Source organism: Nothobranchius furzeri, chromosome 6 (assembly GCF_043380555.1).
Source record: "Nothobranchius furzeri strain GRZ-AD chromosome 6, NfurGRZ-RIMD1, whole genome shotgun sequence".
NCBI classification, from domain to species: Eukaryota; Metazoa; Chordata; class Actinopteri; order Cyprinodontiformes; family Nothobranchiidae; genus Nothobranchius; species Nothobranchius furzeri.
In genome coordinates this window covers 75,671,402-75,699,061 of record NC_091746.1, presented here as the reverse complement: position 1 = coordinate 75,699,061, position 27,660 = coordinate 75,671,402, and the positions used below count along the sequence as shown (strand labels likewise).

Below are 27,660 nucleotides of genomic sequence, written 5' to 3'. Positions count from 1 at the left end.
GCGTGGCCACGCCCACTCATTTAATGACATAATACTGATTTCCTTTGTTTTATCGACATGCTGATTTAGTGACTGTACAATAGACCACATGATCTGGTGTAAATACTGCTGGCGTGTTTTCAAATCCCAGCCTTTTAACATCGTGCTTCATTCTTTTCATTATAGTTCATTATTGTCCATCATTTCTCTTGTTGAAACTATTTTCTCCTCACATCGTGACACACACTGATAATTACTGACATTTTCACACAGAAGATTCTTTCCTCCTTAAAGTCCGTCGTCTGCCCGACTGGCAGGCTGGGTGACACTGGGATGGAGACAGGAACTGGGTGGATCAACGCCGGCCTGTATAAAAAAACACCTGTTAACAGACCCTGACGTTTAACACCCTCCGTGCCACACCCCTGTGAGACACGAAGATCGTCAAACCTTGTGTAATGAGGTATTTGGGCGGAGATGATAGGCTCTCAGACACTCGTGGACGTAAAGCGGGTCAGCAACTCTGCGGCTGGAGACCGGGTCGGTCCGCTGTGGTAAGCTGAGGCGTTTGGGGCTGCTGCTGCTTTGTGAAGCAGCCTGGACTCACCCAACAGGTGCTGCAGAGAGCACCTAGACAGATGATCACTGCCCTGCTGGCACACGGAGAGGAGACTGTCACAGGTAAAGAGCAAGTCACCCCCAAATCAACATTATTTGCAGATAAACTGTATAAATGAGTGTCCAATCATGCTGCAGACACGTGTAGTCAATAATTTGACACATTAACGCATCTTAGTTCAAATTTAAATAATCTGCCTAAAACTGTTAATGTTGCGCCGTTCTCAGGTAAAAACTCTGTCCTGCATTTGAATTTAAATCTGCCACCGCTATTGGCTAAGAGGTACACGACGACGTTAGTTGGTACATTATGATGTCACAATGCTGTTGTGAGCCTGTGTGTGTATTTGTTTGCGGCTCCGCCCTCTCGGTCTGCCAGGCAACAACATTTGTTGCATTTTTCAAACATGAGGTGGGAGGGGAGTGAGACTCTGGTAGGGGGTGACTTGCACTTTAAAATTAGAAAACGTGACGTGTGAATGAAGCTGCAGGCAGAATCAACGTCCTGCAAAAAAGCAATAAAAGTGAACGAACAGCAGGTCTTTGTGTTTAACCCTGTGGAGGCAGGCGTGGCAGACCTACCTACCTGGTTACTCCACACGCGTGTTTCACGAGCATTTTTATCTCAGAAGTTCCCCTGAAGGACTCAGTTGTTCGTCCTTTTATCAGAACTTATTTTGAGCCTGAGAGGGTTAAAGGGGCTTCAGGGTTTGATTGGTTTCTAGTCTAACTGGTGCGTTCTGCTTCCAGATTAAACAGATTTTTTGAATTGTTGAAATCTACTGAGAGGCGAAATTCTCCAACTTCTGAGTAGAAAGTCAAACTTAAGAGATTAAAATCAGGATTTTCATTTTTTTCTGAGATTTAAATAAGAAATTCATTTTTTCCTCGCCCATAAATATCTATCGTAAGAGATTTTGTTGAAAAATTAAACCAAAAAACACTATTTTGTTCCTTTATCACAATAAAAAAAATCAAACTTAAGAAAAGGAGCATAATTCTTTTATGGGATGTTGATATTTGCAGAAAGCGATGCAACTATATTAGTGGAGCTTTCAGTATGATATGCAAATTCAGTGTAATTGTACCTTTGTTGTTACTTTTCTTTAAACAATTCTCTTCAGTGTTGGTGCTGCTGAAACTGTGGGAGGTCTGAACTATTCTATTGTTTAACCAGCACTGAATGACATCTAAAGTGAATTTGATCATTTTTAACCAATGTTATGAGAAGCCATCGCTGCAGGCCCCTTGAGCTCCATGTGGCTGCAGGGTCGCTCCGGGTTGGGTCCAGGTTTACACCTCAGGTTTGTCAGAGCTAGCTAGCTCCTGACTGTAGCTCCACGAGTCAGAGGGATCAACCACGCTCCCTCTGCACCTTAAACCTTTTAAACTCTGTGCTGAGATGAATGCAACCGTTTTTCATTCCGACTTGTGTGTAATAAAGTCCGTTTATAAACACAGCTCACATCTGTAACACGTGCCGACAGGACTCCTGGTTTGTTGTTGGTTTGGAGATCAGTTACTGCTAAAGCATCGTGATCGGGCCTCCGGTTCGTCCCTCGAAGACTTCGAGATGACGGATGGTCCAGATGGCTACATGCCAACTCGTCCTGGCTGGGACACAAACACAGTACAACATTCCCTTCATGCCTCTGCTGGTAACTCAAAATACAACTTCATCACAAAAGGTTTCATTAGCATCGTCGCCCTCCCAGGAGACTAGCCGCTTTCTGAAGCTAAGCCAGATCTAAATCCTTCCTCTTCTACTAAACTCAAGTATCAGGACTTTGTGGGCCGGGTTCAGCAGAAACACCACCGCACGGATCAAGGAGCTGAGGGGGTTTTCTGCAGGCACAGACCCACCACATCACCAGTGGACTTCCACATCACCAGCATTGATATAGTGGACTCTCGTAAGCACACGTGTTCACCAGAATAATAATCTGGATTACAGCTGAGAGGAAGCAGTTAGGCCAGACTCTAATGCAAGATCATTAGGCGGATTTTTGATCTTCTGAAATTTTTTCGGACACTTGTTAGGTAAAAATGGCTGACATGAATATTATTACTGCTCTTCTCGTTATAATTGTTTTTACATCTTGTGCTTTATTAAATGCAAGCTTTTCCGGTGCCAGTCTCCCCACTAGAACACGCGGGTCTGTGTGTTTTCTGTTTCTCTCCATGGGAACCAGCAGGTTGAATGGATGCACCTGCTTCCGTATGAGGGAGTTGTGAAACTTGGAATGATTTAAATAGCATGTTATTTAATAAGCAATAAGGCGCAGGATTCCATAGGAAAGATGAAATCACCCTTATGGATCTGCTGGGTTATTTTAACCAGAAGATCGGAGCTTTTTATTGCAGGGATTAGATAACAGCTTCATATTCACTCAGAGACAACACAAGAGAGTCAAGTTTAAACAACCAGCGAGCTGTCTGTTGCATGTAACGTGTAGCCAATCAGAAATTGGGGCGGTGGAAGCACGCTGCACGCTCATCCTCCGCCATGTTTAAGAGGTTTTGGGAGATTTCGCCTCTGACCGGGTGAACGTTCGTGTGAGAAACTGGTCCATGTGTAGTTTTGCTGTGTGGCCACACACTGTGATTTTGTTTATCACCAAGTGTGTGTTCAAGTGTGTGTTCTCCAGAGATGGGAATTATGACATCAACAAGTCAACTCCATGCTGGCAACTGAACCACGTTCGTTCACTGTGCTGACTGAAATGGTGAATGGTCTGTATTTGATATAGTGCCTTCTAGAGCCCTGGAACCCCCCAAGGCGCTTTACAACACAATCAGTCATTCACCCATTCACCCACACATTCACACACTGGTGGGGATGAGCTACGATGTAGCCACAGCAGCCCTGGGGCGCACTGACAAGAGGCGAGGCTGCCGAGCACTGGCGCCACCGGTCCCTCCGACCACCACCAGCAGGCAACGTGGGTTAAGTGTCTTGCCCAAGGACACAACGACAGCGACAGACTGAGCGGGGCTCGAACCTGCAACCTTCCGATTACGGGGCGAGCACTTAACTCCTGTGCCGCCGCCGCCCCCTGAAATCACCTGGTTTAGTTGCCGAGCAGAAGAAAATCACGGCATGGAGACGACTTGTTGGTGCCACAGTTCCTCATCTCTGGTTTTCTCTTGTGGTTTCAAACTGGTCCGATCCCGCTAGAATCCTGCTGTGTGAACTGGGAGTTACATGAGCTCTACAGGAAGGACAGCTCTGTCCTAGTGGGCCCCCTTGACCCGGGTCAAGAGACAGGACTGTCGACATCATCCTTGGACGATGTCTCCCACCCCAAGTATGAACTGTTACTGTCTTACTGTAGATCCGTCCTCACAGCAGCTGTAAGGACTTGTGAAGGAATTCAGTGTGACTTTTTATTTTACAGTTTTTATATCATTTTTACGTTTGTGTGAAGATGTGCACTCGGGATTGCCCGTAACTCGCCGCTGGTGCATCGTGGGACAATAAAGGATTCTATTCAGCTGTGGCTACATCGTAGCTCATCACCACCAGTGTGTGAATGTGTGTGTGAATGGATGAATGATACACTGTAGTGTAAAGAGCTTTGGAGTCCTTACTCTGAGAGGCGCTGTACAAGTGCGGGTCATTTATCATTTATTTATCATTTAGATGAACATAAATGCACCCCTCAGAGCATCGACGTCTCAGAGAATCTAACCGACAACCTGGAGTCGTGGTGAGAAAACAGTCGGATCACTCCGAGGCATGCTGACAAACTGGTCACCTCTAACACCAACAAGTGATCAGGGAATGAGGAAAGACCAGTTTCAGAGTGGAGCTGCTTTTCTCTAGCTGGGGAGGGGGTTGAACATCAGTTTCTCTGTTGTTGGTTTTGGTTTTTAGGTTTGATCTGTGTCGCGTTATGCAGACACCTTACCTGCTGCAGGCAGCGCAGCGCAGACATGATGCGTTCCTGTTTGGTGCGAGACAGCTCCAGCAGCTGTCGCCCTCCCCTGCTGAAGAGCGAGACTCGGTCTCAGCAAGTGTGGTGGCTCCTCTCACGGAGAGGTGACATCACGGGCAGAACGATTCAATCTAACACCAAACCTCACACCACTGATACACACAAATGTGTTTGCACGTTAATAAACCGTGTCATAAATCCAACCAGCTATAGTTCGGTATGAATGCATCATCTCCCTCTGGGATGAAACACAAACTAAATACATGTCTGTTCTTTTCTAAACTCTGTAGCTTTAGCGAATCTCAGCCAACATGACATCATAATGATCCATCCACCCATCCACCCATCCATCCATCCATCCATCCATCCATCCATCCACCCATCCATCCATCCATCCACCCATCCATCCATCCATCCATCCATCCATCCATTTTCATCCGCTCATCCGGAATCGGGTCGTGGGGGCAGCAGCCTAAGGCGAGAGGCCCAGACTTCCCTCTCCCCAGCCACTTGGGCCAGCTCCTCCGGGGGAATCCCAAGGCGTTCCCTGGCCAGGTGAGAGACATAGTCCCTCCACCGTGTCCTGGGTCTACCTTTAGGTCTCCTCCCGGTTGGACGTGCCCGGAAAACCTCACCAGGGAGGCGTCCAGGAGGCATCCCGACCAGATGCCCGAGCCACCTCAACTGGCTCCTCTCGATGTGGAGGAGCAGCGGGTCTACTCCGAGGTCCTCCCGGATGACCGAGCTTCTCACCCTATCTCTAAGGGAGAGCCCAGCCACTCTTCGGAGAAAACTCATTTAAGCCGCTTGTATCTGCGATCTCGTTCTTTCGGTCACTACCCAAAGCTCATGACCATAGGTGAGGGTAGGAACGTAGATCGACTGGTAAATCGAGAGCTTCGCCTTCTGACTCAGCTCTCTCTTCACCACGACAGACCGGTACAACGCCCGCATCACTGCAGATGCAGCACCAATCCGCCTATCCATCTCACGCTCCAGTTTCCCCTCACTCGTGAACAAGACCCCGAGACACTTAAACTCCTCCACTTGGGGCAGGACCTCATCCCTGACCCGGAGAAGGCATTCTACCCTTTTCCGAATCAAGACCATGGTCTCAGATTTGGACGAGCTGATTCTCATCCCAGCTGCTTCACACTCGGCTGCGAACCGCTCCAGTGAAAGCTGAAGATCACGTTCTGATGAAGCCAACAGGACCACATCATCTGCAAAAAGCAGAGACCTGATCCTCAGGCCACCAAAACGGATGCCCTCCACACCTTGGCTGCACCTAGAAATCCTGTCCATAAAGGTCATGAACAGAATCGGTGACAAAGGGCAGCCTTGGCGGAGTCCAACTCTCACTGGGAACGAGCCCGACTTACTGCTGGCAATGCGGACCAAGCTCTGACACCGGTCATACAGGGACCTAACAGCCCGTATCAGAGGGCCTGGTACCCCATACTCCCGGAGTACCCCCCACAGGCCCCCCCAAGGGACGCGGTCAAACGCCTTCTCCAAATCCACAAAACACATGTAGACTGGTTGGGCAAATTCCCACGCACCCTCCAGGATCCCCCTAAGGGTCTAGAGCTGGTCCAGTGTTCCACGGCCAGGACCAAAACCACATTGCTCCTCCTGAATCTGAGGTTCAACAATCCGACGGACCCTCCTCTCCAGAACCCTGAATAGACCTTACCAGGAAGGCTCAGGAGTGTGACCCCACTGTAGTTGGAACACACCCTGCGGCCCCCCTTTTTATATAAGGGTACCACCACCCCGGTCTGCCAGTCCAGTGGGACTGCCCCTGATGTCCACGCGATATTGCAGAGCCACATCAGCCAACACAGCCCCACAACATTCAGAGCCTTAAGGAACTCCGGGCGGATCTCATCCACCCCTGGAGCCTTGCCACTGTAGCGTAATGGTTGTTGGCTCTTTTATGAAAGAGGAACCATCCTACATAATAATCTGGAATATTAATTTTAATAAATTAATAACCAAATGTTATAGAGATAAGAAGACTCAAAGTTTGTTTTCATCGATAAACTGACGATCATATCCGTTTGTCTGTGTTTCAGTTCAATGAAAAGACAAGTTTGAAATTTGAGTTTTAATTCTTCAATTTAAACTAACGATTTGAAATGACAATCATAGGAAGAACAATCAACATTGGCAACCTTGTTGGACAATCTTTAACAGTTGATATTTTAAGTTTGCTCAAATAGACCTTGTGTTGGATGTGCTAGGATTGAGGATGATGGAATTATGAATGTGTGCATGCAGGTGTCTGAGATTGCTTCAGGTAGAGAAAAGGTGAACTGAATGAAAAATGATGTTTTGCAATTAAACTTTAGTTCTTATTAGAAAAACTGCATCAGAACGCTATCTACCGTGTTCTGCCTCACCATACTTAGGACCCCCTTTCAGATCCAGACCTCGGAGGATGTTTATCCAGATGACACCTTGGCTGGCAGAGAAGACGAAGGTGTGTGACGGTCCAGTCCAGAGTTGACCTCGGTACACGTTGATGAAGCGTTTGGCAGATGCGCTTTCTCAAGTTTAAATTAACTCAGAAATCAAAGACTCTGGACGAGTCTGCGTTAGCTGGTTGCATTTCAGCTATTCTGTCTGGCTTGACAGAAATAGCGTGGGGGGAGAAAAGAGCCGGCAGGGCTCCTTTCCCCGTTGGCGTTTGTTCCGCACGTCCTCTCTCTTTCGTTCTCAATCTCGTTCTGACTAACTTACCAAAACCACTTCTCTTCCCAAAGCAAACTTGTTGTGCGTCAGAGCAAATGTGTTCTGAGTTACTGTGGATCCAGACCTGTGTGAGCGGGTGTGAAGGTCATCGCTAAACATCTTCAAAAACATTATTTAATTGAGTACTGATTCATTATAGTTCATTATGATTACCCAAAGCATAATAATCATTTATTTGATTAAAATACATTTATAATGAGCAAAGTGATAAAATGATTATTTAGCATTAATAAACAAAGAAAGCGTAAGACTCTTTTATTATGACTAGATTGTGTGAGAAGTCCTTCTTCGGAAGCTGCAGGTGTTCTCGATGTTGTGGAGTCCTTCAGACTTGCTGTCGGCTCAGGTCTTAATCTGTGGGTGAAAGCTGCTGCGTGACCCAGCTTTGACCCAGCCGGGAAAATACGACCTTTGGCACAGAAAACCCATACTTCCTCACGTTACACCACAGAGGAGCTTTTTAACCACCTCAGTGACCTCAGCACCAGAGATTTGAGAGGCCAACCCAAAGTCCCCAGACTCTGCTTCCTCACTGGAAGATGTGTCGGTGGGATTGAGGAGGTCTTCGAAGTATTCTGCCCACCGATCCACAACGTCTGAGTAGAGGTCAGCAGGACACCGTCCCCCCTATAGATAGTGTTGGTGGCGCACTGCCCCCCCCCCCAGGCACCGGATGGTGGACCAGAATCTCCTCGAAGCCGTACGAAAGTCTTGCTCCTTGGTCTCACCGAACTCCTCCCATGCCCAGGTTTTTTGCCTCGGCGACCACCCGAGCCGCATTCCACTTGGACTGCCGGTACCCGTCAGCTGCCTCAGGAGTCCCACATGCCAAAAAGACCTGATAGGACTCTTTCTTCAGCTTGACAACATCCCTAACCGCCGGTGTCCACCAGCGGGTTCGGGGGTTGCCACCACGACAGGCACCGACGATCCTGCGACCACAGCTCCGGTCGGCCGCCTCAACAATGGAGGCATGGAACAGGGTCCATTCAGACTCAATGTCCCCCGCCTCCCCCGGAACATTTTAGAAGTTCTGTCGGAGGTGGGAATTGAAGCTCCTTCTGACAGGAGACTCTGCCAGACGTTCCCAGCAGACCCTCGCGATACGTTTGGGCCTGCCTGGTCTGACCGGCATCCTCCCCACCATCTGAGCCAACTCACCACCAGGTAGTGGTCAGTTGACAGCTCCGCCCCTCTCTTCACCCGAGTGTCCGGACATGCGGCCGCAGGTCAGATGAAACAACAAAGTCGATCATCGAGCTGCGGCCTAAGGTATCCTGGTGCCAAGAGCACATATGGACACCTTTATGTCTGAACGTGGTGTTCATTATGGACAATCCATGACTGGCACAGAAGTCCAATAACAAAACACCACTCGAATTCAGATCGGGGGGGCCGTTCCTCCCAACCACACCTCTCCAGGTCTCACTGTTGTTGCCCACGTGAGCGTTAAAGTCCCCCAGCAGAACGAGGGAGTCACCGGAAGGAGCGCTCTCCAGCACCCCCTCCAAGGTCTCCAAAAAGGGTGGGTAGTCTGAACTGTAGTTTGGTGTATAAGCACAGACTACAGTCAGAACCCGTCCCCCCACACGTAGGCGGAGGGAGGCTACCCTCTCATTCACTGGGGTAAACCCCAACGTACAGGCACCAAGATGGGGGACAACTAGTATGCCCACCCCTGCTCGGTGCCTCTCAGTGGGAGCAACTCCAGAGTGGTAGAAAGTCCAACCCCTCTCAAGGAAACTGGTTCCAGAGCCAGAGCCATGCGTTGAGGTGAGCCCGACTATATCTAGTCTGAACCTCTCAACCTCACACACCAACTCAGGCTCCTTCCCCACCAGAGAGGTGACGTTCCATGTGCCAAGAGCCAGCTTCTGTAGCCGAGGATCAGACCGCCAAGGTCCCCGCCCTCGACTACCACCCGTCACACACTGAACCCGACCCCTTTGGCCCCTCCCATCAGTGGTGAGCCCATGGGAAGGGGGACCCACGTTTCCTCTTCGGGCTGTGCCCGGCCGGGCTCCATGGGTGAAAGCCTGGCCACCAGGCGCTCGCCGATGTGCCCCACCTCCAGAGGGGGGCCCTGGTGACCCACGTCCGGGCGAGGGAACACGGTTTCCATTTATATAATTCATCATAAGAGGTCTTCGTGCTGCTCTTTGTCTGATCCCTCACCTAGGACCTGTTTGCCATGGGTGACCCTACCAGAGGCAGAAAGCCTCAGACGACTTAGCTCCTAGGATCAGTGAGGCACTCAAACCCCTCCACCACGGTAAGGTGGCAGCCCAGGGATCATAATATCTGATATAGAAACGTAAACACAAAGGAGTATATATTAAATAAATCAAACAGCTGTGGAATCAGAGTATAACATCAATAAATGTCGGTTTCTCTTCACTCTCCAGCAGATTTAGACTGTTTATCTCAAAAAATAAACAAAAATATTAACTTTATAAAATAACTGCCTAAAAAAAACTCTGATCTCAGAGCAGTGAAAGGTCACATCAAAGTTAATTTTGTTTATAAAGAACATTTCATGCTAAAATCAACACAAAGTGCTTCTCAAATAAAAGCAACAATCCAAATTCAATTCATTTTACACCGTTTTAAAATGAAAAATACAAAATCTGAAGTCACTCGTGCTCACACACCCTCATCTTCTAAACTCCTAACCCTACTAATGTTGTTACCCTAAGCCACAACTGTTCAGTTACCATGGTAACCATCATTGACAATATAGGTCAGCAACAATACATGTCTCTGACTTGTTTGACAGGTAATGTGAGCGAATGATTTAAAAGTGAATTAATTAATGTATTTATTTATCATCTTGTTTTATTTGTAAGGCAGCCATACTGGATCCTGAGCTCAGACATGGTCAGAAATCGCGGCGTTTTCGAGGCATTCTGGTTAATTACTCAGGCAAACCACAAAACAATAGATTTCTCTATGAATTATTACACACTGGAGCGTAAAGAAGACACGGATACAGCAGATGGATTAATAAAACCCCCAACAGTGGAGACCGTGAGGAGAAGTACCTGTCAGGACCAGATCAGCATGAAGCAGCTGGAGCTCCTGTTTCAGACGGATGATCTCCTCCCTCTGGGTGCTGCTTTGTGTCACCTGCTGCTGCAGCTCCTCTACAAACACAACATGACTCAGCAAAGAGATGAAAGAATTGGTAGCTTCATTGTGCACAAATATGATGACGACGGTGTCATTTTTAAGAACCTAAAAACATATTTTCTAAAGTCTCAAATGATATTTTTCTGCTGATTGTAAACATGCACTGAACATAAATAAGTAGAAGGGACCACAGTTGAGAAACTGTGGTTAAAATTTATTTTTCGATCCATCTAATAAAGGAGGTGTTCAAGAGATACCTCTGAGCTGATTGACCTCGTGTTTGGTTTCTTTGTATCTACGCTTATTTTCCTCAGAGTCTTTGAAGAGCTTGTTTTCCTGTGAGCGGCTCTGTGTCAGCGCAGCATCCAGGTCTCGGAGTCTCCCCGTCAGCTCCAGAGTACGACCAGAGGCTTCAGTCACATCTTTGTCCTGGTTGTGATTTAAACAAAACTGGACGATTGAAGGACAAGAACGGACAGAGCTACTAAAATAGTTGGATTGGTTTACCTTCAGCTTGAGCACGGCGCTCAGTTCTTCCTCCCTGACCCGCAGAGAGCCAACTTGAGTAGACAGAGCCATGCCGGTGGAGCTGAGACTCTGGTTCTTCTCCTAGAACACATCATGAGTGTGTATAGTAAATACACACACACACACACACACACACACACACACACACACACACACACACACACACATAATATATATATATATATTATATATGTATATATATATATATATATATATATATATATATATATATATGTGTGTGTGTGTGCGTGTGTGTGTGTGTGTGTGTGTGTGTATATATATGTCTGTGTATTTAATCTTATTAAAGAGCAAGTCACCCCAAAACAACTTATTTTCCTGATATATATAGATGCGTGTCTAATCGTGCTGCAGACACGTGCATTGAGTTGAGCACTTTAGTGCATTTTAGTTCAAATTTAAATATTCTGCCTAAAACTGTCAGTGTTGTGCCGTTGTCAGGTAAAAACTCTGCACTGCAGTTGAATTTAAATCTGCCATCGCTATTGGCTAAGAGGTACCCTAGAACGGTAGCTGGTACCATATGATGTCACAATGTCGGTGTGTGTGTGTATTTGTTGGTGGCTCCGCCCTCTCGGTCTGCTAGGCAACAGCATTTGTTGCATTTTTCAAACAGGAAGTGGGAGTTGAGTAAGAATCTGGTAGGGGGTGACTTGCTCTTTAAACATCACATTCCAGCAGAGAAGCTAGCTTGATTGTGAGAGAAGTGCAGTTCGGCAAAAACACTTAACAGAAGTGATTAGAGGGATCAGATATTTGTCTAGGAACTTCTCAGCTCCACACACACGATTATGAACTACGATGGTACCTCATAGTCTCGGCATTTTCCGATGATGTGTTCTTGTTTCTCTTCAAGCTCACAGAGCTTCTGTTTGGCTTTGCTGAGCTCCATCTGCACCTCCCTTTCTCTGCTTTCCACAACACAAACGTGTTTTGTCACAGCCCTCATCACCTCGTTACGCTTGCGCAGTTCCTCTGTGTGCACAATAAACAACACATAGTGTAAACATCGTTATTTTAAAAAGGGTAGTCAGTGAAGAAGGATGAATGAACATGTTTTCTAAGATTTTATAAGCTAGAAGCACCAGACAAATGAGTGTGTGTACCCACCGTCCAAACGAGCACACCTCTGCTCCAACACCAACGCTCTCTGACGATCTTGTTCCCAGGCCTGATGCTGCTGGTGGTGCGAGGCAGCCATGGCATTCAGCTCCATCTCTCTGTCCTTCAGCTCCACCATCAGCAGCTGGAGCTCCCTCCTCTGCCTCTGAACGGTGGAGCTACTCAGGTCTTTCACTGGAAGCTTTAAAGAAACACACAGAAGTTGAACTGAAGCAAGTGGTCCATATTACAGTTTAACCAACATTAATAAAAACAAAATCAAATTCAGATGAAAATGAGAAGGTTCCAACAAAAAGAAAAAAGAAGCATTATAGCAAAATGAAAAAATAATATACAAGATAGAGAGAGATGGTTTAGTTTCAACACCACAATAGCTCAGCTGGGTGATTTCACAGATGACACAATCCGGATCCTGTCCAACATGGGATTGCTTCACTTAATCCCTGATTCTCTGATAACAGAGTGAGGAGTTCCACCAGCATTCCCCTTCTGGAGTGGCCTCAGAAAGAAATCTGCCCTGAATTAATCGACTGGCTGTGGGAAAACTGTGGAAGCATAGCTTAGCATGGCTAAACTGGAACGTCGTGGACAGACGTGATGCTGCAGAAACAACCTGTAACAGACCGGAGACGGCAACAGAAACACGAGTGATCCAAAACATTTAGTTATAAGCTTTAGATCACTACAAAATAATAGTTTTATGTTATTTGTTTAAAGAAGTATTCCTTTGACTAAACAACCCGATACCTTCGGATGAAATGCAGCTTCATATATTTATTTTGGACCTCACCTCTGTACTCTGTGAGCTACGACAGACGGAATCTGCCTGGATGGAGGAAGCTTTGACCCACTGTCTTCCCGTACCATCATGAAGCTGTTTAGGCCAGAGGATGGAGCAGAATCAAACAGAATACAACCTTCTGGTTAGAAACACTTTACAACAGCAGGACAATTGTTTCATTTTTGTTTGTTTGTTTTAAACATATTTGTTTTGCAACAGAATTGACCTTTTCCACAGACGTGCTGTGCCTAATTAGGCTCAGCAGAAACATCTGAAACTCAGTCAAAAGTGACGCTGAATGACGGATGTTGATATAAACATGATCCAGGTACCATCTAACCAGAGAGAACGATGGGCTCTCCCGTTTGAAGTAAACAGTCTCCTTCCTTCATCCATCACATCATAGGATTTATTATATTACATCCTGTTTAACTCCCGTTAGCGTTATTGTTGCCGTTTTGAACTAGCCCAGTTAGCTAGCTATTAAGTAAACAAACGTTAACAAACCAGTAGCACTGCTGTAAAGCCGAGCAGCAATAGCGCGTTAAACTTTGTTTTCAATACGAAACATAAAAAATTGGCAGAGAAACTTCACTTTTCTTCTATTTTTAGCTCACTTGACCGTTAAAGCAACTTTTGAGTGGAAGCGGATATTTAACAATTCTTTTCAAAATAATGTAATTCGGTTTTCAAAATAAAAGAACGTGCAGTTTTGTGATGAACGAACTAAACTCCAATCATGTCATTTGTAAAAAAGTTTATTTTCCATATAAACAAAAGCTAATTAGAATTAAAATTGATATGAAGCCTCTGTGGTTTTGTTTATCCTCCCGAACGCTGGGTGGCGCTACAGCACAACACCCTAAATAAAAACGCTGCGACTAGGCGTGCTCCAAGTATGCCAACTACACCTTGTTCAATGAGAATGCTATTCTAAAACTCAAACTAACGGTAATAATGCGACCAACTCTCATCCTTAAACGACAAAAATTTTAAAGTTTACCCAGCGAGGTAGGTAATGCGACATAAATGATGAGTTTATTCGTTTTTAGCTGCACAGCCTGGCAGCGGTGCGTTAGCTCATCAGCTAGCTTGCTAAACTGTACCGAGTGGCTAACAGTGACAGCTGGTGAGTTAACGATACATGATGAATGGAGACACTGAAACCACATTTTAGGCTTTCTTGTTGTTTTGGAGTTTTAACAGTGATGTAATCATCCACAGTTCTTATACTTTGATCGTATATTTTACATATTAATATAGGAGCAAACTGCTTAAATGTCGCAGCCACCATAAAACAACCGCATGTGTTAGCAAGCCAAGGCTATTTATCTTCACTTAAGCGCTGGTCTGCTGCAGCTGGGTAGTAAATTTAACCTCAGTAATGCCAACTTCTGATCTGCTTTAGTGCAGGAAAACGTTTCTTTGCCAAATCTCGCTGCTAGTGTGGGAGGTGGTGGTGGAGGAGGAGTTTTTCTTATGTCACTCCTGTAGTGACTGGTCATTTTCTCCTGCTTTTACGTTGTCATGTAACCTGAACCTTTTAAATACAGGTCCGTTACTCTGGCCCCCCAAGGCCACCACCTGGCACTTTTAGACCCGTCTTCAGCCGACCTGTAAAATAAATAAATCATGAAAATGGTTCTGGAGAGTCTGATGACAATCTGAACAATGATTCAGTCATTTCAATGGTGGAAACATCTCAGCCAGTGGTGCCCAGTACTGGTCCTGGAGGGTCCGCATCCTGCAGAATAGTTTCTCTCCTTTAACACAACTTACTTAATGAGTGGGTGACAAACAGGCTTCTGTAGAGCTTCGTGATCTCCAGAACAGGTAAATCAACAATAAATTCAGGTGTGTTGGAGCAGAGAAACGCATAAAACATTCTGGAAGGGACCCTTCAGGACCAAGGTTGGGTTCCCTGCTCCTGGTGCTCTATCAGCTTAGGTTCAAGACTAAGAATAACCTTTTAATAAACTTTTAAGACTTAGCATAGCATATATATCAACAAACACTCAGTTTTTAAAACACTTTCTTCCTGTGCACCTTTTTCACGCTGTCTCCTACTAATACATCAAAACGGCTGAAGAATGACATGACAGTTGAATTGCAGTTATGGGACATTCATTAAAGAGCAAGTCACCCCTCTACCAGAGTCCTACTTCCCTCCAACGTCGTGTTTGAAAAATGCAACAAATGGCAGACCGAGAGGGCGGAGCCGCTAACAAATACACTCGCAACAGTATTGTGACACCAAAATGTACCTATTAACGTCACAGTGTACCTCTTAGCCAATGGCGGTGGCAGTTTTAAATTCAATTGTAGTGGTGAGTTTTTTACCTGACGACGGCGCAACACTGACAGTTTGAGGCAGAATATTTAAATTGCCAAATTATTGACAACACGTGTCTACAGCATGATTAGACACTCATTTATGTAGATTATCAGCAAAAAAAGATGATTTGGGGGTGAAAAAATTAATATTAAGTAGTTTCTTAAGTGAGGATTTATTGTTTAGCATTATTTCTAATGAGGATCAACATTGCTCTCCAGTCAAAACTGAGCATTTGAAAAAAATACATTTTAAAGAGCAAGTCACCCCCTACCAGAGTCCTACTCCACTCCCACTTCCTGTTTGAAAAATGCAACAAATGCTGTTGCCTAGCAGACCGAGAGGGCGGAGCCGCTAACACACACACACACACACACACACACACACACACACACACACACACACACACAGGCTCACAACAACATTGTGACATCATATGGTACGAGCTAACGTTCTAGGGTACCTCTTACCCCGGCTTTCCACAGGAGCCGTCAGCAGCACGTAACTGCAGCAGCACGTCACAGCTGCTGATAGGAACCACTGTGGTCAACAGAACCTTTTCCACTGGAGCCGTCAGCAGCGCGAGTCGGCCGCGTCTCAGGAGCAGCATGTCGCGGCCCTTACGCGCCAGTTCTATTTTCTACGCGCGACGCCTCTGAAACGGGTCAAGTTCGACATTTTTGGGGAAGGAAAGACAGGAAATCGGACGCGGAAATGAAGAGAAGCTCCCAAGATTTTCAGAATAAACAACGTACTGCCTTCCGGTTGCTTTACTTTAAAAAAGGTTACTAACTGTGTGGCCCCGTGAGAAGTTATCACCTAGCTAGCGGTCTCCTTTGTTTTTCAGGTCCGTATTGGCGATTATAAAACGGACAGAACATAAAACACAAACCATGTTGTAGTTTTCTCCTGCTTGTTGTTGTGTTTACTGACGAAGTCACTCGTGTGACTTCGTGCTCGGTCGGTGACAGCTGCTCCCCTGCTGCTTCGCGTCTCGTGGGAAGGGCCAAGCAGCAGCTTACGCGAGCAAGACGTGCTGCTGCAGTAACGTGCTGCTGACGGCTCCCGTGGAAACCCGGGGTTAGCCAATAGCGATGGCAGATTTAAATTCAAATGCAGTGCAGAGTTTTTACCTGACAACGGCACAACACTGACAGTTTTAGGCAGAAAATTTAAATTTGAACTAAAATGCACTAAAGTGCAAAACTGTTGACTACACGTGTCTGCAGCACGATTAGACACACATTTATATAGTTTATCAGGAAAATTAGATGATTTGGGGGTGACTTGCTCTTTTTAAATGAATTTAAACATTTTTTGTTACTGAATAATTTTTTCAAACTTATGCAATTTATAAAAGCTTCAGGAATCTTTTGCTTTGGTTGCGGATAATCTTGTGTTTTGTATAATTAGAACAAATACTTGCCTTGTATTTATTTATTTATTTATTGTCATTGTGCATCTGCTTTATGATCAGATAAGTTGTGATGGCTACTACTGAGATGGAATCTGGGTGTTCAGAAAGCAAGTCGGAGCAAGGTTCAGCTGACCCCGATTCAAAGTATCCACTAAAGGTTCTTTACTGTGGAGGTACGGTTTGTAACCCGTTGGGTTTTTCGTGTATTTAGACGTTTTTTTACATCGTTGACCCGAGTTGTTGTGTTTCTGCAGTGTGCTCTCTGCCGTCAGAGGTGAGTTTACCACACAAACACGCAGCGCTGTTCAGTGGCCCAGTTAACTCTGAATGAGCTCTTGGAGGTGGTTTTTAAGCAGTGTTGATGAGTGTTGTGTCTGCAGTACTGCGAGTACATGCCTGAGCCAGCCAAATGTAGGCAGTGGCTTGAGAAGAACTTTCCAGATGTGTTTGCCAGGCTGACTCTAGGTGAGTATTTATAAGGTTTTCGAAGGCTTTTGCTGCTTTCTTCATAGTAATAATAGAATTATTACTATTATTATTATTATTATTATTATTATTATTTATTGTGGCAGAAGCTGGTGTGGTCCACCACAGAGAAGCTGCTCTAGCAGGATGACTTTAATTATTCCTTTTGACACACACACACACACACACACACACACACACACACACACACACACACACACACACACACACACACACGAGTGTTGGTGAGCGGCTGCGTCTGACTGCTGACGCTCCGTGTGTGTTGTTATTTCTGCAGTGAGACAAACTCACCTCACACGTCCAGAGTTTGTTCTTTAAAGCTTCTATTAAATCCACTGGACTTAAATTCAGCTCTTCAAAAGCCTGCAGGTGATGGTGAGGAGGGTTCGTCCATCATATATAGTAAAACATGGCACCTGGTGCAGGTAAAGGATCTCCAGCCTCTGTTCAGAATGGAGGCTCAAGATTTTCATTAATTTGTGAGTGCTCTTGACCCAACACATGGACGTCCAGGCAGAAAGAAACTGAGACTCATCCGTGTAAAGCTACGATCTAAACAAATTACGTTTTCAAACGTAAACGTCTTTGAGCAAAGTGTTCGTACCAGATGGGTAAAGCTGATAGTGGCTCTAGTTTTACTTGGCATCAGATCCAAAAGGAAATCCGTGGTATCGCACATCACTAACAAATGTTTAAAAGGCAGTTTGCTGCTGTAGTTTATCTGGTTCCGGTCGCCTGCTGATTTACTTTTCTGTATAACTTTTTAAGGTTTTGTCCAAAGTTCAGGAACAGATGTTGTAGCAGGCTTTTAAGATAATCAAAACCATCCCCTCTTGCCCTGTTGGTCAGAAATCGCATCCGTCGGTGTAGGTGCGTCGGGCCAGAAGGGTTTTGTTGCTGAATCTACATAAAGATATTAACATGGTTTTCATTTCTCTTTCACCCTGCTGGTGTAGCAGTGAATGCACCAAAGCAGGAAGCCGGCACTGGAGAAGCCCCTCCAGTTGTCGAAGAGGAGGAGAAGAAGAAGCAAAAGCGAGGTTTGTCTTCAGATGTTAGGGGAGAACTTCCCCATCAGCCGCTTAAAGGGGACTTATTATCCAGATCTCTCTTTTTGTGTTGCCATGAATCTCTACTTCCTCTTTACACACTCCCAACATGAATAAAACCTTCTTATCTGCGTCAGGTTGTGATGTCAGAAGTCAGGATTCTACAGGTTGTTAGAACAAGTCCCTTATTGTGACATAATGAGGAAAAGGAGCCTAGAACTCCGTCCTCGCCTGTCGACATTTAGAGGGAGTGAACGTGTTGTTTAGCTCATAGAGCAAGGAACATTAACAACTCATTCGCTGCCAGCATTTCTCGCCGCTTTTACTGGTTTTTTTAAGAGTCACAGAACGTTGCGTGCTAGCATGATGTCGACGCCAAAACAGAGAGGAGACTCGCCTCTTACTTCATGAAGAATCCACGCGTTTGGAGCGTTATCCGTTCTTTCATAATCCGATGTTGAATTGTGATCGGCAGAAGCTTTTCCGGTTCGCGCCTCACTTTTTTTATAGCAGCGCCCAAAACGATCTCCTAACACATGGATGTTCTGCTTCCTGGTCACGTGACGTGTGACGTACACGGATGAAGATCCGCTTTAGAGCTGAGATGTTTGTTCTCACGGTGCGGGGGCTCGTCCGACGCCCACACAGTAAAAACATGCAAATGACGACTTTAGTCGTCAATGGCAGTGAATGAGTTAAAAAGGTGTGCCGGTTTGCGATAAAACTAATAGTCTATGTTCGTTTTTGTTTTAATGCTAAACCTGCTGCAGCTCCGAGAAGCTTACGTCTTAATTTCCCGTTCAGGTGGAAGAGGCCAAATCAAACAGAAGAAGAAGACCGTGCCTCAAAAAGTTACAATAGCAAAAATCCCAAGAGCAAAGAAGAAATACGTCACACGGGTATGCGGCCTGGCCACGTTCGGTGAGTGTTCGGCTTTATTTGTGTTTAACCTGAGAGGAAGCGCCGCTCTGAATGGTGATTGTGTGTTACCTCTCCCAGACATCGACCTGAAAGAGGGTCAACGATTCTTTGCTCAGAAATTCTCTTGTGGTGCCTCGGTGACGGCAGAGGATGAAATCATCATTCAGGGAGATTTTACAGACGACATCATCGATGTGATTCAGGAGAAGTGGCCTGAGGTAAACGTCTTGTTTGTGTTTAAAACTCTGGGAAAGTTTCTGGATCAAGTTTGTTTTTGTTTAAATTTAATAATAACAACGTTTAACTTCCATGCTTCCACTAGAGGTTGAGCCAGTCTTGTGATGGAGACGTTTACTGATGCCAACGCTAACGCCCGTTACCGACGTAATTTTGTCTGTCCATAAATTCTGTTTTTAAAAAATGTAAAGACGTGCGTAGGTTGCTGGTGTCCATGTTACTTTAAGATGACGGGCTAGATCCAGTCTATAACAAGACTGGAAAGATGGTGAGGAAATGATTCAAATGTTGGGCGAGGCCAGCGTGTTGCGGCTGGGGTGAACGACCGAATCCAAAATGTCGCCAAACGCCTTTTGAAGAGGTTGTTTTTTTCTTGTGGGAGCAGGCTTCTCTCCGACCAAGTCTACCGCCACTCATGCTAACTGCCGTCGTACGGGTAGTCGTCGTTCTTCTGTCATTATTGAGGTGGACCGCTATGTATGTATGATACCTTTTTGAGGCCGTAAAGCGCAGCACCAGTCTGCAGCAGGGGTGTAGGCGTGCATGTTTTGGGGTTTTTCGGTACGGGATGGAGGCGTTCCCAGTTCCCACGCGAAAATGGAACTGTTGGACTTGAACCAGCGACACATGTGGCTGTGTCTAAATTTAGGGGCAGGATCCTTTGAGGAATCCAGCCTACCCGGTCCACGTAGGCTGATGGTCTTCCCCAGGTCCTTGGTTTACTAGGAAGACCAGAGGTGAACGGCTGTGTAATCCGACGTTCCAGTCTGCTGATTATTCCTCACCTAGCAACCATGACAGGGCAAAGCAGAAAGTAAACAAAACATGGCATGTCTGACATGTCCAAGTTCGTGTTTTCACGCAGGACTCGCCAGACTAGCTAGTTTACGAGGATTTTCGACAAATCTAGAACAAAACCAAGTTTGTCGTTTGCGTAGTTATGCTTTTCCTACGGCCATTTATTGATCTGCTTTCATGTGATGCCAATTCTCTCCAGCTTCATCTGTAATTGTTACAAGAACAAAAGTCTCCCGTTCGGCCCACAGTGACTCCTAGGAAAGCCTTTGCCAAGGAATGAAGATGTATTTTGAGCATCTTTTGAATTTGGACAGTCTTGCTGCTTTGCTGTGACCGGGGCTTAATTTGAGCCGGATCTTGCCGGAACAAGATCCGCGAACTGTCTGCTAGGATCCGGCTTCTCACGCGACCAGCTAGTGCTATACGCAGGATTCGAAGTACAGGTGAGCTAAAGGGAGCTCCTGGAAGCCCTCAGCTTGCACACCCAGGGGGAGCCTGAAAACGATCCTGTTCTACTTATATTACATTATCTAATGGGCCATTCCCATCTGTACCGGGTCGGCCCGGGCCGGGTAGCGTAGGTTGTTTACATATCTGGGTGGCCTGGTATTTTTCCGGACCAACCAAGGCTCATTCTCAGCCCTCTTCTCGAGGGGGTCTGCTTCAGGCCGACCAGGGCCAACACACCCACTGCTGACAGCAAATTCACACCTTCCATTAGAGCAAGTCTCTGATTGGTGGGTAGAATCAGCCCACATGGGCTTAAGACAAGGATGTGTGGAATCAACCGGGCCAGGCTGGAGCCGACTGGGGCTACCCGGCCCGGGCCGACCCGGTACAGATGGGAATGGCCCATATGTGGACTCTCCGGGGATTCTTCTGAGCTGAGAGGCGCAGAGCTCTTATCGTTGACTCGCTCCAGACATCTGCGTCCTGAGCACGGCCACAGTAGCGCGGTCGTTTATGTCTGCTCATTTCCTTTCATGCTTTCTGTCTTTTATTTGTATTTCAGTATTTGTGTGTTGGGAACGTTTGATTTACAAATTAAGCACTGGCTGTGATGTAATCAACCTTAAACGCAGCCTTGGGAGGGTGCAGCACCTGAAATTAGAGACACCCCTCGGCTTAAAATAAAGACCGTGGGTCAGACAGGAGGGCTGCAAAACACTAAAGCTTGGCGATCACCTGGTCATGTTGTCTGAAATCGCAATTTCCATCAGACAACGATAGTTGAGCCTTAAAAGGTGACGCTTCCTTAAGCGTAGCGGATCCAGGATGTTCCAGTAAGCTGCTGGTTTGTTCTTGGGGAATCTGAAAAGGCAGAAGTGTGGAGAAGCTTTTAAAACACACGATGCTCCCAGGCTGAGTTTGGTCTCTGTTCCTCTGCAGGTGGATGACGACAGCATTGATGATCTGGGTGAAGTCAAAAAGTGAAGACCAAATAAGCACTTTCACTGAAATGGATGCGACCTGTAACAGCAACGACCTGGCCAAATGTACACATTTCGTCATTTTATACCGATTTTGTTTACTGTACATAAAAAGCTGCAGACTTGGCCTCTCACCTGGCTGTTTTTAGTTACTAGCTGCTTTTTCTCATTTGCCAAAGGCGTGGTATGACCTGAGTCCTTCACAAACACTCTCCACTCACGCAAACCGTAGGCTAATAAATTTCAGTCTCATTCACCCAAATTCTACGTTTGTTTTCTCTTTGCTTCGTCTGTTTTCTCAGGGCTTTAAAGTGTTTTTCACCTTCAGGATTTGTCTTCCAAGTCTTTTAAATGGCCACAGGTTACTTGTTTTTCCGTGCTGCCCACTCCTTACCCATGAGTAAACCTATTCCCTGTTATAATAGTTTTATAATGAAGCCACTATCCCCAGACAGATAACCTCTGCAGTTGTTATCGTGCTCCTTTGGGTCAATACCGCTTTCCTATTGATAACAGCGTCCCCGACGTATGTTTGTCCGCGAGCCCTTTGCATGAGAGCAAACATTCAGGTTCCAACTAAAGCACCTGGTGCGGCAAGTTTTTATTGCCCCTTTAAATAGCGGCGGCTTGGCGTTTTACTGCTTTAGACGATGAATCTCACACACTCGGAGGTTTGCTGTGCCTTTGAGTCTCCCATCCTGGACCAGGTTCTGCCTCCGGTGCTGATCCTGGAGTTCGTGTTTGGGCTGATGGGGAACTTCGTAGCCCTGTGGATGTTTATCTTTCACATGGAGGAGTGGAAGCCCAACGCGGTGTACCTGACTCACTTGGCCGTAGCCGACTCCATCGTCCTGTTCTGCTTGCCGTTCAGGGCGGATTACTACAGGCGTGGGAAGAACTGGATCTACGGAGACGCCACCTGCCGCGTTCTCCTCTTTCTGCTGGCAGCAAACCGAGCAGCGGGGATCTTTTTCCTCACAGCCGTGGCCGTCGACCGCTACTTCAAGATCGTCTACCCACTGAATCGGCTGAACCGCTTGGGCCTGGGCTACGCTCTGTTGGTGTCCCTCTGCCTCTGGGGCCTGATTTTTCTTGCAACTGGATACCTTCTTGCTAATAAGCACTTCTACAACAACAGCAACCACACGCAATGTGAGAGCTTCAACATCTGCATGGGGTACACTCCTCTGTCCACCTGGCACAACGCTTTCTATGTCATTCAGTCTTTCCTGCCCTCTGCCATTGTTGCCTTTTGCACCATCAGGATTACCTGGCAGCTGAGAAACAGGACTTTGGACAAAAAGGGTAAAATCAAACGTGCCGTTCAGTTTGTGCTGGCGGTGGCTCTGATCTTTATCGTCTGCTTTCTTCCCAGCACCGTATCGCGCATCGCCGTGTGGATCTTAAAGCTGTGGTATGACGAGTGCAAACATTTTGAGAAGGCCAATCTGGCGTTCTACACTTCAGTGTGTTTCACCTACTTCAACAGCGTCCTCAACCCTCTGGTGTATTATTTCTCAAGCCCAGCTTTCAGCGGTACCTTCAAAAAGGTGATGAGCAAACTGTTGGGAAGAAGTGATGAGGAGCCACCGGTGTCATCAGACAATGACATTTCCACCATCGATGGTAGAAGGGTGTAAAAAAGCTGGTGCTGATTTTAACTTTACGTGATACAACAAGTGGAACTTGTTTGAAATGAGCTTGGATGTTGTGCGAAAACCCAAAATAAGCCTCTGTTGCTGATCCCATTAGAAAAACGTAAAGCTGTACATGAACCTTGGTTGTTAAAACATTTACTCAAAACCACAGGAACAACAGTTGTAGAAGCGTCTGCTAAATACATAAACATAAACAAGTGCTTTGGGTCTAATATAGCACAATCCACTTATTATAACTTCATATGTGGTAGTTTAGAATAATATTAGGCTCTGAGGTGGATTTAGTTTCACGCTGAGAAATCATGTTTTTAATTGTTCTATAATTCTATTTAAATTTTTACTTCCTGCTTTTTGAGTAAAGATGTATTAGCACTAATCTCAAAGCTCTACAGAGTAATTTTAATCCTTTTGCTAAGCTCGTTGGACTGTTCCATGAGAAAACTGAGACCTGGTTGATAATTGTTTCCCTGTTTTTCACATGAAGGTTCCCCAGTGAAAGAGTTGTTTTACAAACCAGAAACACGTTTTTATTGAGAAAATTCGGTGTCGTTTGATTTTTTTTCCACCGTTACAAATAAAATGACTGAAACATCTAACGGTGTTATTCTTTCGCTGATCTAACAGGTGTTTGGTTTTAATCTATGAAATTATATAATGGCTTGCCATGAAATCCCAGTTATTAAAAATCAGCGCCATTTTAATCTATTATAGTGCTTTATAAAAACGACGCATTCGCGAACCTGTTATGTTTATGTCTGTGTTAAGTTTATGTCTGCCAGCTATAGTTTTAGCTCTAAATATACAATTATCCTGAGTAATATGCAACTCAGCATCGTTACAAAAGTTTTGTTTAAATGATAGTGAGACATTCGCTTGTTTCCACAGTCGTTCATTTTCACGGAGTCTCGAGGACTTCTCAACATTAATACTCAGATATACGAGCTCCGGCTTGTGTCCCTGAAGGTAGCACCACCGGCTCCCATGATGACGTCAGGCTGTGGCGGTCGGGGCTGGGCTGGGAAGAGAGCCGCTGGAAAAACGGTCCCGCACACTCCCACGACTGCTCCTGTGAGACCCAGTTCACGCAAACAGACCAAGTAAGCCTTTCCAGGGACTTCTTGCCTCTGCTGTCTGCTTTTGCTCGGCTTCCGCCTCGTTTCAGTGGACGTTAGTTTTCAGACGTTAGTGATTTTGGCTAGTCTGAAGCTAGCTAGCGTTTGCCTCTATTTCAGGCTTTCGCTAAATGAAACTAAAGATAACATGCGGTGTCGCGATTGTCTGCGAAGTGAGACTTTAAAACAAGTCAAAGTTATCAATTTAATATTGAGGAATTAATGAAAAGTGATGGTTTACATCGAAGTAATTTTGCTGATGACAGAGCCATCCCAGTGTCATCGTGTGTCTGTGTACTGCTGGTTTATGCGTTCATTATTGAGGGATGTGGAAAAATATAAGCATCCCAGTGGAAGGATGGGAGAGCTGGGAGCGCTGGGGTGAGGTCTGACAGCTGCAGGTGTGCTTGTTGTTTTGGTCTGACTGCACCGGCGGGGCGGGGGGAGAACCGCTTTGATATTAAAGCTCAGGAGTCTTTCTATGGGATGGTATTTCTTTTTACTCTCAATGCTGTTTAGTATTGATTAAACAACTAAAACTTGGTTAACTGAGACAGAACTCAGCATCTACACCTTAGTGTTGGGACTGTCCAAAGGTTGGTTCGGGGGCCCATTTGTGGCAAGGATTCTCATGTCAGTTCTCTTGTTGGCTCTTCCTTCTTCCATCTCAGGAACGTTGCTAAGCTGAGTCCCATTCTGTCCCGCTCTGAACTTGAGACAGTTCTCCACACCTTCATCTCCTCACGCTTAGACTACTGTAACTCTCTTTTCACGTGTCTGAGCAGAACCTCCCTGAACCGTCTATAGGTGGTTCAGAACGCCTGTGCTCGGCTTCTGACCAAGTCCTCCAAACACACCCACATCACCCCGCTTCTCCTCCAGCTTCACTGGCTGCCAGTCAACTTCAGGGTTCATTTCAAGATCCTGGTTCTGGTCTATAGGGCCTTACATGGACAAGCACCACCTTACATTGGTGATCTTCTTAGTCCCTACACCCCCAGCAGGCCCCTGAGGTCCAGTGATCAAAGCCTACTGGTTGTGCAGCACCAGGCTAAAGGTCAAAGGTGATGGAGGAAGCACTGGGGTTCTTCTTCAGAACGGACCTCCTCCGGGAGCTCTTTGTCTTGGTGGGGGTGGTGCAGGGGAAGCCGATCCGTGTGACCTTGTGGATGGGAGCAAACAGGCCGTACCTGGATAAGCACTGGAAATATCTGGGAAGGGAACAGGTTGGATCAGACAAGGAAAACCTTTCATTCCATTAATGCCGTTATGACCGTGTTAAATGTTAACTTAATAAGGCCTCTTTTATAACGTTGTTTATGAGGGACCGATTCTTCATTAAATGCATCTGATTTAAAGCTGCAATAGCAAATCTATGAAACAAGCAGCTCGTAAACACAAACACTAACCCTCTCCTCCACTATCAGTCCTGGGATACATCCGTTGGAACCAGAAACCAGCATTGCCAGAGGAAATGAGATAGCGCTTAAACACCAGTCTCCGTTTTTGCGGTCTAAACATCTTCTGTTGTCTGTGACTTCATAAGGTGATTTTCTTTTTGGGACTCTGGTAGTTTGTCCTAAAGGTGATGTGGTAGTAGCGGCTGTTTCTCGTTCTCTGATGTTATTGAGCGGAAAACCTCACACACCAGTGATGCTCTGTTGCTAAATACGTGGGCGTGTAATGAACGGAAGACCCAGCGACGTGCGGAAGTGGAATGGTTCGGTTAAACAGACAACCGGATGGTCCAATGGTTGGTTTTGGTCCGAGACGTGTTATTGGCAGAAAATTTTAGACAAATGCGTAAGAACCACTTTTTTTGGTTTTTTTTTTTTCTTAAACTCATTCACTGCCATTGACGACTAAAGTAGTCATTTGCATGTTTTTACTGTGTGGGCGTCGGACGAGCCCCCGCACCGTGAGAACAAACATCTCAGCTCTAAAGCCGATCTTCATCCGCATACGTCACACGTCACGTGATCAGGAAGCAGAACATCCATGTGTTAGGAGATCGTTTTGGGCCGCTGCTGTAAAAAAAAGTGAGGCACGAACCGGAAAAGATTCTTCCGATCACAATTCAACAACGGATTATGAAAGAACGGATAACGCTCGAAACGTGTGGATTCTTCCTGATGTAAGAGGTGAGTCTCCGCTTTGTTTTGGTTGTTTTGGCGTCGATATCATCCTAGCGCGCAACGTTCTGTCACTCTTAAAAAAACAGTAAAAACGGTGACAAACGCTGGCAGTGAATGAGTAAATCTCCACAATATATTTATAGCTATAATATGTTTGAACATTGTTAAGAGGCATGAAAAAAGTATTTTGGGCTAGCTTGTTTTGTAGATTTGCTATTGCAGCTTTAAGGTTTCAACTGCTTTAACCTTACTTTAGGAAATAAAATAACCCTATCCCTAACGTTGCTAAGCTGAGTCCCATTCTGTCCCGCTCTGAACTTGAGACAGTTCTCCACACCTTCATCTCCTCACGCTTAGACTACTGTAACTCTCTTTTCACGTGTCTGAGCAGAACCTCCCTGAACCGTCTACAGGTGGTTCAGAACGCCTGTGCTCGGCTTCTGACCAAGTCCTCCAAACACACCCACATCACCCCGCTTCTCCTCCAGCTTCACTGGCTGCCAGTCAACTTCAGGATTCATTTCAAGATCCTGGTTCTGGTCTATAGGGCCTTACATGGACAAGCACCATCTTACATTGGTGATCTTCTTAGTCCCTACACCCCCAGCAGGTCCCTGAGGTCCAGTGACCAAAGCCTACTGGTTGTGCAGCACCAGGCTAAAGGTCAAAGGTGACAGATCATCTGCTGCTGTGGCCCCCAGACTCTGGACCTCTCTCCCCCTGAGCCTGAGATCAGTGGACTCAGTGGTCTCCTTTAAAAAGCAGCTGAAGACTCACTTGTTCAAGCTGGCTTTTGTATGACCTTCTTCACCACTCTCTCTTTATTCTGCTCTCCCCACCTATTCCACCTTCCTCAGGATCCACTGGTTTCCCTCTTTCCTGTTCACTCTCTCTCTTTCTTAACATTTTTTCTTTTAAATCGCAATTGCCTATTTTTGCTCATTTAAAATATATTTTTAAACATTTTCGAAATGCTTTTTTATATTTTTACAATTTTTATATTTTTTGTTTTTGTTTTTGTGAAGCGCCTCGTGATTTTTATCTTGAGAGGCGCTGTAGAAATGATATTTTCTTCTTCTTTCTTCTTCTTCAAGGGTGACGTGTGCTTTTTTAGGCTGATTGAAGACCAGACGCGCCGCTACAATCTGGACCATTTGAAGAGGTCTCACAGTGCAGGCTGGAAGAGCAGTTAGAAGGGCATTGCAGTAGTCGAGG

The 27,660-nt window shown here is 45.8% G+C and overlaps 5 protein-coding genes across 15 annotated transcripts in view; 3 read left to right on the top strand and 2 right to left on the bottom strand.

Moving 5' to 3' along the window:
* The window catches only part of LOC107375142 (huntingtin-interacting protein 1-related protein), a 37,864-nt gene extending 37,538 nt beyond the window's left edge, over positions 1-326 (bottom strand). The window contains exon 1 of the mRNA XM_015943512.3: positions 241-326. The gene's annotated coding sequence lies outside the window, so the exon portion shown is untranslated. The remainder of the gene's footprint in view (positions 1-240) is intronic.
* On the bottom strand, positions 241-13,228 carry ccdc62 (coiled-coil domain containing 62). 8 transcript variants are annotated; one of them, XM_070552568.1, is made up of 11 exons: positions 13,097-13,228; positions 12,880-12,963; positions 12,078-12,270; positions 11,776-11,942; positions 10,929-11,030; positions 10,679-10,850; positions 10,334-10,435; positions 4,509-4,587; positions 2,064-2,211; positions 430-632; positions 241-345 (listed from the first exon to the last, which is right to left on the bottom strand). In XM_070552568.1, exons 1-10 carry the CDS (start codon positions 13,139-13,141, stop codon positions 468-470), a joined length of 1,257 nt encoding a protein of 418 aa, XP_070408669.1. In that variant the 5' UTR covers positions 13,142-13,228; the 3' UTR covers positions 241-345; positions 430-467. The 8 variants fall into 8 exon arrangements, 6 of the variants coding, with proteins under 6 accessions (XP_070408669.1, XP_015798999.3, XP_015799001.3 ...); XM_015943513.3 differs by having other exon boundaries at positions 10,679-11,030; XM_015943515.3 differs by having other exon boundaries at positions 430-629; positions 10,679-11,030.
* denr (density-regulated protein) lies at positions 12,890-21,802 on the top strand. Of its 4 annotated transcripts, none has more exons than XM_054744739.2 (8): positions 12,890-13,012; positions 16,680-16,792; positions 16,874-16,893; positions 17,000-17,087; positions 18,059-18,145; positions 18,959-19,075; positions 19,154-19,293; positions 21,500-21,802. In XM_054744739.2, the coding sequence occupies exons 2-8, from the start codon at positions 16,690-16,692 to the stop codon at positions 21,542-21,544; spliced, it is 600 nt and encodes a 199-aa protein (XP_054600714.1). In that variant the 5' UTR covers positions 12,890-13,012; positions 16,680-16,689; the 3' UTR covers positions 21,545-21,802. The 4 variants fall into 4 exon arrangements, with proteins under 4 accessions (XP_054600714.1, XP_054600713.1, XP_054600715.1 ...); XM_054744738.2 differs by lacking the exon at positions 12,890-13,012 and adding an exon at positions 13,161-13,821; XM_054744740.2 differs by lacking the exon at positions 12,890-13,012 and adding an exon at positions 13,161-13,881 and having other exon boundaries at positions 17,000-17,084; positions 18,062-18,145.
* A 200-nt stretch (positions 21,803-22,002) lies between these two features.
* On the top strand, positions 22,003-23,794 carry LOC107375034 (hydroxycarboxylic acid receptor 3). The gene has a single exon (XM_015943374.3). The coding sequence runs from the start codon at positions 22,191-22,193 to the stop codon at positions 23,178-23,180; it is 990 nt and encodes a 329-aa protein (XP_015798860.1). The 5' UTR covers positions 22,003-22,190; the 3' UTR covers positions 23,181-23,794.
* Positions 23,795-24,076: 282 nt separating this feature from the next.
* clip1b (CAP-GLY domain containing linker protein 1b) overlaps positions 24,077-27,660 on the top strand; it is a 64,198-nt gene continuing 60,614 nt past the window's right edge. Inside the window, exon 1 of the mRNA XM_015943510.3 lies at positions 24,077-24,295. The gene's annotated coding sequence lies outside the window, so the exon portion shown is untranslated. The remainder of the gene's footprint in view (positions 24,296-27,660) is intronic.

Coding starts and splice junctions, on each gene's coding strand:
- ccdc62 (XM_015943513.3), bottom strand. CDS start 13,141: ATGTTTCTGCTGAGCCTAATTAGGCACAGCACGTCTGTGGAAAAG. Junction 12,964..13,096: donor ACAGCACGTCTGTGGAAAAG/GTCAATTCTGTT, acceptor TGGCCTAAACAG/CTTCATGATGGTACGGGAAG. Junction 11,031..11,775: donor GAAAATGCCGAGACTATGAG/GTACCATCGTAG, acceptor GATGTGTTCTAG/GAGAAGAACCAGAGTCTCAG.
- denr (XM_054744739.2), top strand. CDS start 16,690: ATGGCTACTACTGAGATGGAATCTGGGTGTTCAGAAAGCAAGTCGGAG. Junction 16,793..16,873: donor AAAGGTTCTTTACTGTGGAG/GTACGGTTTGTA, acceptor GTGTTTCTGCAG/TGTGCTCTCTGCCGTCAGAG. Junction 16,894..16,999: donor TGTGCTCTCTGCCGTCAGAG/GTGAGTTTACCA, acceptor TTGTGTCTGCAG/TACTGCGAGTACATGCCTGA.
- LOC107375034 (XM_015943374.3), top strand. CDS start 22,191: ATGAATCTCACACACTCGGAGGTTTGCTGTGCCTTTGAGTCTCCCATC.